The 13,661-nt window shown below is 40.0% G+C and overlaps 1 protein-coding gene across 2 annotated transcripts; it reads right to left on the reverse strand.

Moving 5' to 3' along the window:
- Positions 1–2,032: 2,032 nt before the first annotated feature.
- On the reverse strand, positions 2,033–12,295 carry LOC131448429 (signal transducer and activator of transcription 5B-like). 2 transcript variants are annotated; one of them, XM_058620879.1, is made up of 19 exons: positions 12,119–12,295; positions 10,071–10,205; positions 9,665–9,821; positions 9,336–9,425; positions 8,970–9,147; positions 8,696–8,826; positions 8,263–8,414; positions 7,953–8,108; positions 7,589–7,768; positions 7,332–7,419; positions 6,804–6,926; positions 6,531–6,623; positions 5,635–5,841; positions 5,422–5,516; positions 4,619–4,761; positions 4,317–4,472; positions 3,781–3,832; positions 3,388–3,495; positions 2,033–3,099 (listed from the first exon to the last, which is right to left on the reverse strand). In XM_058620879.1, the coding sequence occupies exons 2-19, from the start codon at positions 10,196–10,198 to the stop codon at positions 2,976–2,978; spliced, it is 2,361 nt and encodes a 786-aa protein (XP_058476862.1). In that variant the 5' UTR covers positions 10,199–10,205; positions 12,119–12,295; the 3' UTR covers positions 2,033–2,975. The 2 variants fall into 2 exon arrangements, with proteins under 2 accessions (XP_058476862.1, XP_058476863.1); XM_058620880.1 differs by having other exon boundaries at positions 10,071–10,245.
- Positions 12,296–13,661: the final 1,366 nt, after the last annotated feature.

Raw genomic sequence — 13,661 nt, forward strand, 5'->3', positions numbered from 1 at the left:
AACATGTTTTAACATATCACACTAGGTAAAAACAAATTGAGTGACTGTATTGAACACAATCTGATAACAACACTTATCCGAGTGTTTCAATCAATCATAGGTGATTGACATTGTGAGATCAAAATATAGCACCTAAAACCACGCGACTGTCTTGCTGTGTTAGCAGAGAATAATGAGAACGACCGAGAGTGGCTGCAACAGAAGCTGTTCATTAAAAAGTATTACACAGAAAGCAAGCACCACCACAGCAGCAGTCACAGATTCAAATGAGATTTCAGTATCGTTTGTAAAAGCTGGACTATGTAACCTCTGAAAGGAGAAATCAAACAAAAACACGAACTTGTGAGGAACACACTTGAGTTTCGCTGCTACAGTTTCAACTTTCAACTACTATGAAGTGCATTTGCTGTCCTTTAGACTTTTTTAAAAGGACTGAACTATTGTGTAATAGAATATTTTAAAACTCTGAATAATCACAACTGATGATGCTGCTGCTGTGTCACTTAGGATAGTAGTTCAAAAACACATATGCACGCTAAATTAAACACGACTACAATGAGAGAACTTGGCATAATACTGCTTAATATTAATTATTCTCAGAAAAAGTATGATATTTGGGTGCTGGACCTTGTAGACTGAAATTATATAATTTAATCTCTATTAAAAACACGGTTTAATTATGAAGAAAAATCGTTTTAAAGCATGTGTTATTGGCAAGAATATAATGAGCTTTCCACATAATCTAAATTACGCCGTCTGAGCAAAAACTAGACAAAAGTGTAGTGACTAACCTGTGCCTTGTCGTCACTCGGCTGGGTGTCTGGTGGAGATTGTTTGATACGCACATCAATGTCTGGTGTCCACACACTGATTAACTCTGGGTGAGGTTCCCATTTCCCGGCAGGTTTTGTTTGCATAATAATAATAAAAAAAATCTAATATGGAATTGAGACAACACGGAGAAGTTGTTCATGAGAGTGTGGAGCTGTAAAATCCATGTGATCACCGCCTGATTACTCTGCCTGTGCACCTGGGCCTATATAACCCTACCTGACCACTCCATATCGCCCCGTGTGGAAACTTATAGGTAAGGCTTAAGCATACACAGACAAGGATAATCAAACTAATAGTAGTAATAACTGTTATCCATGAATGTATTTAAAAAAAACTATAGTTTTTACAACTCAGCTCTCAATATTTTTTTTTGTTTTTTATTTTACTTTGGATTATTAGCATCAAAGAAATGTGCACGAGCCAGTAAAAGTTGCAAAAGCTGTGTTTCCACTGAGTGGACAGGTTCGGTTCTCAACAGTACGGTACGTTTATTTGTGTGTCCATTAAAAAAAGTCAATGTTTTCATAACTGTCTCTTTTTTTACAGGGTGGGGTAGTTAGCCTCACGCCCCCAACTGCATTCCTCTGACTCCTCCCATAAGACCTGTCTGGTATGGTTGAACCTATCAGCCTCCCCACCAAGACAAGGTTTCAGTCTACGGCAGTGAGATGGAGAACATTTGTCTGGAGGAGTAAATATAGTACCAAAATAACCAGCCACAACTGTTCCGTTCTTTGGTTCCCTTCCCTTGGTGTACCAGAGTAAAATGGTACAGTCAGGGTGGGTCCAACTGGCAGAAAAACACTTACTCTGTTGCAATCAGTGTAAATATCCCAAACGCCCGCAGTCTGACCCAGGGCTTTACCATTCCAAACCATACCACACTGTACCAAACCGAACCGTACCATGATGTGAACACAGCATATTTCCACTAGATTTTAAGATGAGGGCAGGTTTGTGTAAAACCTCCTTTTCCCGGAGAATTAATGACAAAGAAGCAGCTCTGATGCACATATCTAAGAGACATATTTGTGGATTCCTACTAGTTTTTTTTAACCTTTAAAGTAAATGACTCAAGTTTGACAATGTATAGAACTTCTACTTCCCATCATCATCCTGTAAATACTGCTGGTGTTCACAGTGGCTAATGTTCAGCATAGGTTACATAGTCTCAATTTCAGATTTGTTTTTCTTTTTCTTTACAACTATGTGTAAAATGGCAAGAATTTGAATAGAAGCAACGTAGACATGTTTATGGTGCTAGAAGCTCATCAGGCACATATGATTGCAAAGCTTACATATAAACTAACTGTATGTCTCAGTTTTATATAAAAATCCCATTGACCCAAAACATCGCCACCTGACCACCCTGAGAAACTATGATACATTTGAGAGGACATTAAGACGACGTGCCTCTGTCAAATACCTGTAACACTGACTTTGTAAAGCAGGTTAACTATCTACAGAGAGACAGGGGGCGCTCTCACACCGGAGCTGTTTGGTCCGCTTCAAAAAGGACCAGAATTTGTCTCCAACTCTGGTGTGGACCACACAAGGCTGGTCCACCTGAAAATGTGGGCCTCTCTTACAGTGGGAAAGGCAAACGGACTATCCAGTGAACCAAAGAGAGGGAGTGTATGAAATGATTTATGACATTTATGTGATCTGAAATCTTCTAAATCCCTGCTTGGCACGTTGTTTTTGGTGCTGCTGCATTCGTCCCATGTACAGAGCAACATGATTGACAGCTCGCTGCCTCACCTGCTGCTCATACTGGGCAACTTCTGGTGCTCATTTCTGGCAAGCAGCTGTTGTAACTGTGTGAAGTTATCCATGCGGTTCGGTCCGCTTACAAAAGTTGCAGTGTGAAAGCGAACTAAACTAAACGAAGCTGTGAAAGTTTTTGAGACCCCTGAACTATCCTGGTGTGAAAGCGCCCTTAGTCGCCTCTTCATAACCACAACTGTCCAGCTCTTCTACAGGCACCTACAACTTGTGGTCAGTGGAGAATTATAAAGTGAATCTGTCAAAATGACCCAAGATACAGAACATGTGTTGCCCTGGTTGCAGTTCAGATAGTATTACAGGTGTGGGTGTTTCTGTTGGATAGGACAAAGAAGACCTGACGTTGAGTAGCAGGTTCAAGACTGCTGGCTGCTCCACTGGTTAGCCATGGGCCTGCGGAGCAGCTCCTCCACGTGGCGGGCCACGTCCATCGTGTCCTCTAGGTCAAAGTCTCCATCTGGATCTAACATGGTGTCGCTCCTGATGGGAAAAGGGCAGAGACAGACGTTTCAAGAAAGAAGTCACAAATAAACTACTGGATGTTCTAAAATGATCTTCCCAGTAGGTCCCAGTGGTCCACATGGTGGCTAGTATAAAGATGGCTTGACTAAATTCTCTGTAAATTAGAAGCTACAATATCAAGTAGTCTGGGAGTCAGATTTTAAGTCAGGCAAAAGTATACAAGGCTTATAATGAAATCTAAGAGCTAAAAAGAGTTTTAACTTCACAAATACTTCAGACAACCAGATACATTTGGTGTGTACTTACATGGGAGGGAAAACCGTGAAGTTGTTGGGGTGGCTCACAGAGGAAGACGCTGTCTGGTCCATGAATGATGGAGTTGATCCGCTGGGTTCAGGGTTTGGGGTGGTAAATCTACCAGAGACATTTAACACACATTACGGAAGCAATTTCCGTCAACATTCATCAAAAAAACTAAATAAAAACTGTAAATTCACACAGGTTTTTATACTTGCACTTTGACTGTGCATTAATGATGACTTTAAAACAGGAGTTTGGATGGCAGATTTCTGTGGATACACCATCTATAAAGGGTATCTGTATTCACAGGATGGTATCAAATGGTAAAAGAAACGCATACTACATGAGGTAAGGGTTAGGTCACCTGTGGAAGGAAAAAAAACACACAAAAAAACTTACTCTGGCACAACTTGTTTGATCTGTGGTTTCACGTATCCATCCACTGCTTTTGCTGCAAGAGACGACAGAATTTCACCAAAAAATACAGATGTTAGATGTTAGTAGGGTGACAACTACTGATTCTATTCAAAACCAATTCATCTGACGATTATTTGTTGTTTGGTAAATAAATTGTCAGAAAATATTTAAACATGTTGATCTGTTTCCAAAGCCTCAAAACAAAAAAAGGATTTTTTGTCAATTTTGTCAACAAACCACAATCATTCGGTTTTGATTATTTCTTCACTCTACACTTAGCTGGACATATTACAAACAAATTTAATCCTACTATTGTTTTCTATCTGTATTTGTTATTGTTTATAGAATTGTAGAAATAGAAATCTTGTCTTGACACATGTATTAAATTTGTTCCATTAGGTTCTGCTTTTAAAAGGCTGCAACAACATCTTTAGGTGCATGTGGATAAAGTATTCTATTCACATTTTAGCTCATAGCAATAATGTATTGATGTGAAGTGAATTAAGTTAAATACATACAGAGCGGAGGAGTGTAGTACTTGGCAAAAACCTCATCTTTGGGCCGGTCAGGGTAAAGAAACAAGAGGTGGTTCAGGTCACTGATGCGATCAGCCAGGGAGCGGATGGAGAAATCCTTGGTAGTGTAAGGCAACAGATTCCACACCAGCCTCTCCCCTTAATCAAAGACAGGAACAAACATTTATTGGTAATTTTGTGAGGTATAAACATACATGAGTGGAGTCGGGGGGGATATAAACAGGAGATTGAACAGGAATGCTGTTGCAACACATGGTGTAAAAAAAAAAGGAAGGCTTTGGCACCTGGTTTGTTGGGATTCTCAGCCACCCAGGCGATGGTGATGCCTCCAATCTCAGAGTCACTGAATCGCAGCAGGAAGGTGCCGTTGGGTTTGGACAGCAACATGTCCTGAGCCTGCTGCTTGTTTACAAAGCCCAGGATGGCCCTGGATACAGAACACAGGGTTGTAAGTGCAAGTCCAAGTGGAAAACACAGAAGAGTTAAGGAAAGCCTGATCTAAAGCCTTTACACGGTGTCCATGTCTGTATCAAGAAGTAATTCATAAATCAGTTAGGATTGAAAAGTAAATCAAATATGACAAACTATTATTGAAGGTTTTCTAGGACTCTCTATGACATTTATACTATGATCCGCCATTACTTCTTTAAGAGAGAAATTAGGTCTTTAGAGTTGCTTAAAATCATCTATTTGCTGACCGTCAGTGGATTTATAAACAACTTCCTTATTATTTGAGTATCACATATCACATTTATGTGTGATTACAAGTGTAACAAAGCTAAGTAAGAGAATTGACACACTGACCTGGAGGTGCTACCTTCTTTTACCCAAATTTGAATCTATCCAAGAACTGGGGGGGTCAAAACCCCTGTTTAACTCCAGGTTAAATCTGTTCAAATGTAGCATTCACTAACAGGTCAAATGACTCAGCAATACACTTGGGTTTTTATCAAAAGCAAGGGCAAAAAAACCCACAAAGGGCAGATCAACCACTGGTAATGGAAATGGAGTTTATCACCTTTTCTAGAGATTTTACTCCCAGGTATACCTGCTCATTTTAGCGTGAAAGAGCCTCAAGAGTCCTTACCCATCATTCCAGTGCGGCTTGAGATGCTTCTTCATGAGCTCTACAACTCCATCAAACCACTGCCAGAAAGTGAAGCTGCGTCCAGGTAAGCTCTCCTGTTTATGCACACACACACACACACACACACACACACACACAACAAAGATTATTATATTATTGATGTGTTTGAATTTCACAGTCACCTGTAGAGCTGTGGAAATGAGGCAGACTCACCCTGTTGAACTGGGCCCAGGAAATGGTCATGCTTTTGTAATCCTCTGGGTTGTTACTGCTACTTGAAAATGCCTTCTGTGCCAGGAAGACCAGGTTGTCGTCTGACAGGCCACGCCCACTGTGCATCTCTGCCTTGTACTTCATATCGAGGGCCTCACACAGCTGGGGCCACAGCACCTTGTCAGGCACAATGAATGGCACCCTGCCCTGTGGAGAAGAACAGAAAACAGCGTCTGTTAGGGAGAATTTTTACTTTTTACAATAGTTGCAGCATAGTGTGCTTCTGAGCAATCGGATATCATGCTTTCTATACACATGACGACGCTTATCCTGAAGAAGCCCATTATTCTACACAAGACCTAAAGCTGTGTGGAGTTATAAGAAACTACTGCGTAGAGTTGTTCCGATTCCGATACCAGTATCGGAAAAGCCTCCGATACTGCCAAAAATGCTGGTATCGGTATCGGCGAGTACTGGAGTCCAGGCACCGATCCGATACCATGATACTGCACTATTTAAAGATTTAAATGCCTTTTTAGTTTAGTACATAATGGCTGCACTTTAATTTGTTTTTTTATAATTATTCCTATATTTATTTAAGTTGCTGTTGCACTACTGTTTTTTATACTGTTCTATTTAAAAATAAATATAAAAATAAATGGCTTCCATTTGCTGTATTCATTCATGTTTTACAAAGGGTTTAACCTGAGCAAGGCCTTACCACAATGATAATCATATCACAGTATCACACGCAGGCATAGTATGATTTCTTTTTAACACACTGGTATCGGTATCGGTACTTGGTATCGGCCGATACCGACAGCACGAGTATCGGAATCGGTATCGGGAGGGGAAAAAATGGTATCGGAACATCTCTACTACTGCGGCAAACTTACCGGCTCAGCAAAGGCATTGTCCCACAGCACTGTAGCTGTGGCATTGTTGTCCTGACTGCCGTGGACAATCACTACGACAGGCAGTGACAGGGTCTGCAGGTTACAGATACAAAAAAAGAAATGGATCAATCGATTTTCTGAACTTATTCTCAATTACTGCCATGTATTAATTCTATATGGATTGGTATTTAAAGTCTTCAAAAGGGAGACAAACACGATATTTATTTAACCATTATTTACTTAAACAAAAGATCAAATGTTGCATCTGATTACTTTGACATGGAAGACGAGCTCGTTTCCGCCGACACTGAACTGGGATTCAAACAGAACTGTAAACTTCTCCTCCGTAACTGACTCTGCGCCACGACGGTCAGAACGCTTGATCCGTTTCAGAGACTGTAAACATACACAACAGAGGCATGAGGAAACATGAAAGGCACACTGCTTCACCGGTGCAGTGCAGACAAAAAGAGCTTGACAGTTCTTGACTGAAATTTGTGTTACTATTTAACAGGGTTTATATACAGATCATATAGAAACTGCTGCCATATTGGAAGCGTGTTTCAGAGTCCAATCAAAGAAATTTTGAATCTTAAATTACAGCGCTGCTTCCAACCACGAGTTTTAATATTATTTTTTTTTATATAGTATTTGGAGCTAGAAACTATTATTAATAAACTTCATTAGAACATGTATACTGCAATTAATAAACATATGAAACAATACCAGTCATTTTGTCACCAGCACAGACACATTACACATTATTACATCCCTTAATATAATATATCAAATGGTGTTTACCATGTTTCTGAAGTGTGCACTGAGGGTTCCAGTGGCCTGGTGATACTCCATCACACAGTTGTTGTTAAGAATTTCTCCACTGCTTTCACTGCAAAGACAGAGGGAAAGCTGTTGAAATAATTCCAAAACAACCTCCATAAATGTTGCATTTAAACAAAGGAGGATAACACGTGTAGTTGGTTAATATCATATCAAGAACAACCATTTTAATAAATCAATGAACTGCCTTTTAATTGTCTGCAATTGACTCTCCTCACCTATGTGTGCTCTCATTCTTTAGCAGAGCTTTGGCCTGCTGCTCGCTGACAATGACGGCCTTGACCATCGGTGGGTTCATGTGGACGTTGAGTTTTCCACCCACCAGAAGGCGCACAGTGGCGGCAAACTTGGTCTGCGTCTTTAACACCTGGGGAGGCTGCTTTTCAATGATGAAGGTGCTGAAGAGGAGACAAAAGCAGCACAATTTATTCCAACAGATTTGTTCTTGTCGAGCACAAGCAGCCCAGAGCCTACAGATGGAGTTACATAAATTATACCAACAAGGGTTAATGATGAAAAGTAATGGTTGGGCAGTGATAACATGATGAGTCAGCTAATTCCACACAACACAGATGAGATTACCTAGTAACCAACGCAGAGATGATATCAGTGATGTCACTGTTGAGCTTGCTCAGCAGCTCCTCCATTGGGCCCGGCAAGGGAAGCTGCTGGGTTAGATGTTCACAGCGCCGGATCTGCTGCCGATTCTGCCAGATCAGATCAGCCAGCTTCTCACACCTTGTGAAGAAGAATAAGAATGAAAGAAACCAGGGTTACGTAGAAGAAAGGGGGGGGGGGGGGGGGGGGGGCAACCAATAGCTGTTCCTCTCGGTTTGTATGTTGATGATTTTACCCTTGCTTGTGCCAAATTTTCATTATTTTATGTGTGTACCATGACTGGAGGACATCTAGTCCGCCCTCGTGAGGGCCACCGTTTCCAGCAAGCTGCTGCCTCCTCTTCCACTGGATGAGCTCCTCATCAAGGATTAGAGTCTGCTGCTTCCTCAACAAGCCCAGGGTCTTCAGGTGTTGCTCTGAAAGGTCCTGCAAACACACCGCCAGCCACATGCTGAGACACATTTGCAAATCATGCCAATCTTTAATATACTGAGCTCTGAGAATTACAGGGACATAATATACTGGTATCAGATATAAGATAGGACATGTTATATACTGGATAGACAAAACACCAATGTATAGAAAATTCTGCTTAGAGTTTTTCTATGCATGTAGGAAAACTGTTTCAAAGTGACCACTATGTGGTATATCTGTATTATAGCAGAGTGACAGTATACTGTGTGTGTGTTAGTGCAGTGTCTTCATACAAGCCTGTATTTCTGTAGTGTGCTGGCCTCTCTTGTGAGCCAGGCCTCCACAGTGGACCTCTTGTTCTGTAAGGTGGTCTCCCGCTGAGTGCGCTCAGCTGGAGGCAGTGATGACAGGCTGCTCAGCTGGGCTAACAAAACAGGAAACAGGTATTTGGAAAATACACTACAAACACCACACAACACTGATGACTTATTTTACATGCATGGCCACTGAATGATCAGTGGGATCACTGCTAAGAGATGCAAATGTATCCTCGAGTCTCGCCCTCACCCTGGATGCGCAGGTTCTCCTGGTACTGGATGATAAAGTACTCCTGGCTGTGCTGCAGCTTTCTCAGTTCATTCTCAGTCTCCTGTGTTGCCAGGCGGAGTTCCTCAAAGGCCTGGTTGATCTGCTGGTGCCGCTGTGACAGGCTGTCCATAGCCTGGCCCGCAGTCTCACAGCTGGCCTACACACACAAACAATCAAAAAGGTTTGGTACAAGTATCATTATATATTTTATTTTTGATTTATTCATTATTTTATCCTCTGACGACTATATGTAAATCTCAGTCTCGGTCAACACAATGGAGTGTACATAGATTTAAACGATTCCGATGATTATACATCATGAACAGAAACCACATCAACACTTACATTTGTGGCTTCTTGAACCAACCGCTGCTCTGAGTGCAGAATGTGTTTAATGCAGCGGACCAGCTCCAGAGGACAACGGTCATAAGTGCTCTGCAGAGACAGAAAGAGAGGGAGAGATTCAAAAGGAGTGGAACAGTCTACCAAAGTTCTACAATTCTGGATAGAGATTCACCATTACACAGGATTCGGGAGACAAAAGAAAAATATCTTCTCAAGTAGATCATATTCATGTCAAGACGAGTTGGTTTTTTTTCTTCCTTGTTTATTTTCCTTAAGAAATGCAACATCTACTTCATAGCAGTGGGAAAACAGTGAATACTTGCTGTTACCTTGAGCTGGGTGGCATAGTGGCCTAGCTTGATTTTGAGCAGAAAGCCATCTTCTCCTCCCTGAAGCTGGGCTTTCCTCTGCAGCTCTGCCACCAAATTGTCCAGCAGACGCTTGGCTTTGGCTTCCTCTGCTGGGCTATCTAAATCCACCGAATCCCTGTAAAGCACACATGCATTATTAGGCTTTAAACCAATTCCAGGCCAATTTCACATGCTTAGTGATACTTCACCATGAGTAACTGTACAAAACTGCTTTCAATGGCAACTGTATTGTATTATTATATTGGACATATAAAGACAAATAACCCACCTTAAATCATTCTATATCTAATAAAGCTTGGTACAAATTATACAAAATCCACAATCCAACTATAAACCAATCAATAAATAGAGGTTGACTGCATACCAGAGCTGGCTCTCAATCCACTGGGCCAGATAGTGTCGCACCTCAATGGGGAAGTGCTGGCCATACAGCGCCTGCATCTGGTGCAGTGCCTCCCCCTGCAGCTGCTGGGCCTGGATCCACATTGCCATGGTGCTCCTGTGCAGGCAGGATGATGGCAGGAAAAGAAGGATTGTTGCTTTAGAACAAATCCCATTGGGGAACAAGATGAATGAAGAGTGACAGAGAGTAGTAATTAATCAAATGACTCGAGGGGAGACATTTCTTTTTTCCCAGAAGAGAGGATTATGGAAAGAAGAAGAAGGTAATAAAGAGAATGAATAATTGTTAAAACCTGCCAGACTGCTGAGCCTTTCTACAAAGGTGTCAGTGTTCTCTCTGTCAGATCTCTTCAGATCATTACAGAGGAGAGCTGCACCGAAAATTGGGCCAAAAAAGGCATTTTCAGTTTTTGGGCCTAAAGACTTCTAATACTGAAACAAAACGACCGAAACAGGATGTGATGACGCATGCAAAAACTGCGGCCAGCACATGCCTGTCTATTCCCTGAGTATGTCCAAGATCAGTTTGGAACACCAATAAAAAGGTTGCAACAAGATGTGAGTATACGGTGGAATGAGGGGCATATACTGTTGTTGTCTGATATGTTCGATGAGATCCTACTAAATATTTTCATAAATTCTTAATTGATTTATTCTTTGAAGCATAAACATTAATCTATACAATTGCAATGTCTTGACTTTAGTGAGGTAAGTACACACAGTCCCAGCCATAACAACAAAATTAGATTAAAATAACAATGGTACAGAATTGGAAGAATTGATTTACGGTTTTCGGTTTCAGCCAATAATTTTTAATTTCGGTGCATCCCTACTGCAGAGTTACACTAAGGTTTGGGACAATATACAACATAATTGTGCATCATTATAAAAAAGCACCAACAATATGCTGATCATGCCACGAGTGGGAGCCTGCAAATATTAATATTTATAATACAATAATAATTAATTTTAGTTATACAGCACTTTACATATTAAATATGTATCCATAACCATGTAACTAATTTTAGAAACATTTTTTAAAAAACATTTATTGTAATGCAAGTTAAATTTGAGTGACATTAGTAACATGTTTTTGTGACATAATTACATAATTCTGTAAAATGTTACTTTAACATGACACCACTAACATTTTTTGGGAATGTCAGCAATGTTTGCAGAAACATGAGTTCACCTGTCCACTCTCCAAAATAGATAAATATGAAGGTAGATTATTAACAGAGTGCATGTTTACAGTTAAAAATCTAAAAAAAACTACATCCCAGCATATGTACTCTACACACAATTATGGCAATAATAGTGTGAATCATGATCATTTTGGGCAATAAATAATATTAATATCATCCATGCCCATAGCTACAATCCAGACCAACACAAAAAGCTTCCAGGTTTTTCCTGATAACCTTGGCAATTACATAATTCCACTTCAGATCATTCGTTCTCCTCCATTTACCACAATGTCAGCAGAAATGTCACTCAAATGTCACAACAGGTGGAAAAACACACTTTTAACCACACTTTCAAATGAATCACCACATCATGAACGGCATAGTTCCAACATAAAGATATTAGCACTCACAAATGCAATTATCGGTAAGGTTAAGGAGGCTTAACTTTCACATGTTTGACAAGAAGACAGCGAAGCACACATCAGTCTGCAGCAGAAAAGGAAGCCGCCAACAACTTTGAGAGGTTATGTAGCTTAGCGTGCTAACATTACTGTACATTGATAGTGTGCCCTGTTGTGTAAACAGAGATTGAAAGACGACACGTGTGAATAGCGACCCCTATCTTTTTGCTGAACAAGAGTGGAAATGCTGTGTGGTAAGATGGCGAATTGTGTGTTCGGTTAATCACTTTGGTGAGGTAAAGGAGTGTAGCGCAGTTAGCTAACGCAGAGCTGTTGTGCTAGCTAGCGCAGTAGAGAGAGAGCTCACTGATGCAGTGGAACTTCACTTTCGTGCTCCACAAGTAGTTGCGTGTTTCACTCACCTGTGAAGAGACTGCACCACACGTCAAAGCAACACCATGGGCAAGCCGAGGGACGCGCACACCCTCAGACACACACTCAACTATTAAACCCCACAGGTTTAGTTCGCGTATTTGTCACATCGCCAACTTTGACGCCTTCTGTTCTGGTTTCTGGTAAAGCAGCTGTTGTTGAGCACCAACAAGCCAAGAACGAGTATTGAAGACAGCTTCCGGTTTAATGTTTCAAAGCAAAGGTCAAACGAACCAGGGTGATAATGATTACACATTATTTTTTAAGTGTTTATTGGTTCTATTTAATTAGTTTTTTTTACTTAAAGTTGAACGTCCAATGTGTATTATTTATGATGGTTTATTGGCTGAAATATCATATACCACAAGTGTTTTATTGCGATAATATAACAATCATATGGACCAATGCAATGCAACATTTTACAGACTACACTAAGCCTTGTATACATACTTTGTAAGTCTCATCATTGGACTTTTTATTTTACCTGAGTCAAATTTTTGGACCAGTAATTGCACTAGTACTTGAGTAATGGTGCTTTTTCTCTTCTTCTTCTTCTTCTTCTAAATATAATAATAACAACAACAACAATGATAATAATAATAATAATAATAGCAATGATAATAATAATCATTTTCCACAGGCTGTTCTTAATCACAGTTCTAATAGTACTTTTACTTGAGAAAAATAGTTTAGTACTAGTACTTGTTTTTTTTTTTTACGATTTTGGCTTTGGTACAAAAGGTTTACTTCCACATCCGGTTGTATGTAGGCTAACTTCGGGTAACTTGGTACAGTCTTGTCAACTCTCTTATTTCCGTTATGAGCCCCACCCCCCAGCCCGCACCCAACGAAGTGACAAATACAAATCTGTTTTATCAGTGTTTATCTAATGGCTATTACCGCTAATGAGCTTGTACTTATGTATCAAAGCAACAGTTATAGATTAAGAAAAAGTTGTGTAAAAAACAAACAAAACCAAAAACCCCAATATATAACACAATAAACAGAAATTAGGAAATAAACATGGTTTGTTTAATGTTTCTATTGTTTATTATTTGACTTTGAGGTATTTTTATCACAGCATTGTATGTCATCAGCTTTGTGTTTCCTCTTCCTGTGACAAACAAACTCTTCCTTCACAGGCTTGGGAGTTTGAAGAATAAAAATGCAATTCATTCTTGTTTCCTATTGAAAGAAATACAAATTTAGAATGACGTTGTTTTTTTTTTTTTTTATGAAACATGAAGTACAATTAGCTGAAACTAAACCAGATTAATCTTAAGACTTCAAGTGAAATTCCGTTGCAAATATAAGGTGTTGTACCATTACCTTCCACTAGACAGCAGTGTAGCCAGAGTTTTTGGCCCTGGGGCCTAATAGCAGGAATTATTACTCCAAAAACATACAAACATACAGTACATATTCTTGATTGATTACTTATATCATTATCAGTATGTCTTGATATATATTCAGTAGAAAGAGCCTGTCACTCCAGCACTAAAAAAGTTGAAATTGAACCCTCAAAGTTCACAG

Source organism: Solea solea, chromosome 21 (assembly GCF_958295425.1).
Source record: "Solea solea chromosome 21, fSolSol10.1, whole genome shotgun sequence".
Lineage (NCBI taxonomy): Eukaryota > Metazoa > Chordata > Actinopteri > Pleuronectiformes > Soleidae > Solea > Solea solea.

Bases quoted from the DNA above. Each gene is read 5' to 3' on its own strand.
- LOC131448429 (XM_058620879.1), bottom strand. From the start codon at position 10,198: ATGGCAATGTGGATCCAGGCCCAGCAGCTGCAGGGGGAGGCACTGCAC. The intron at 8,415-8,695 runs GTATGAAGACAC...GTGTGTTTGCAG, and splicing joins CACTACAGAAATACAGGCTT to GACCTTTCAGAGCAACACCT. The intron at 3,496-3,780 runs GTAAGTTTTTTT...TGTCTCTGGTAG, and splicing joins ATCAAACAAGTTGTGCCAGA to ATTTACCACCCCAAACCCTG.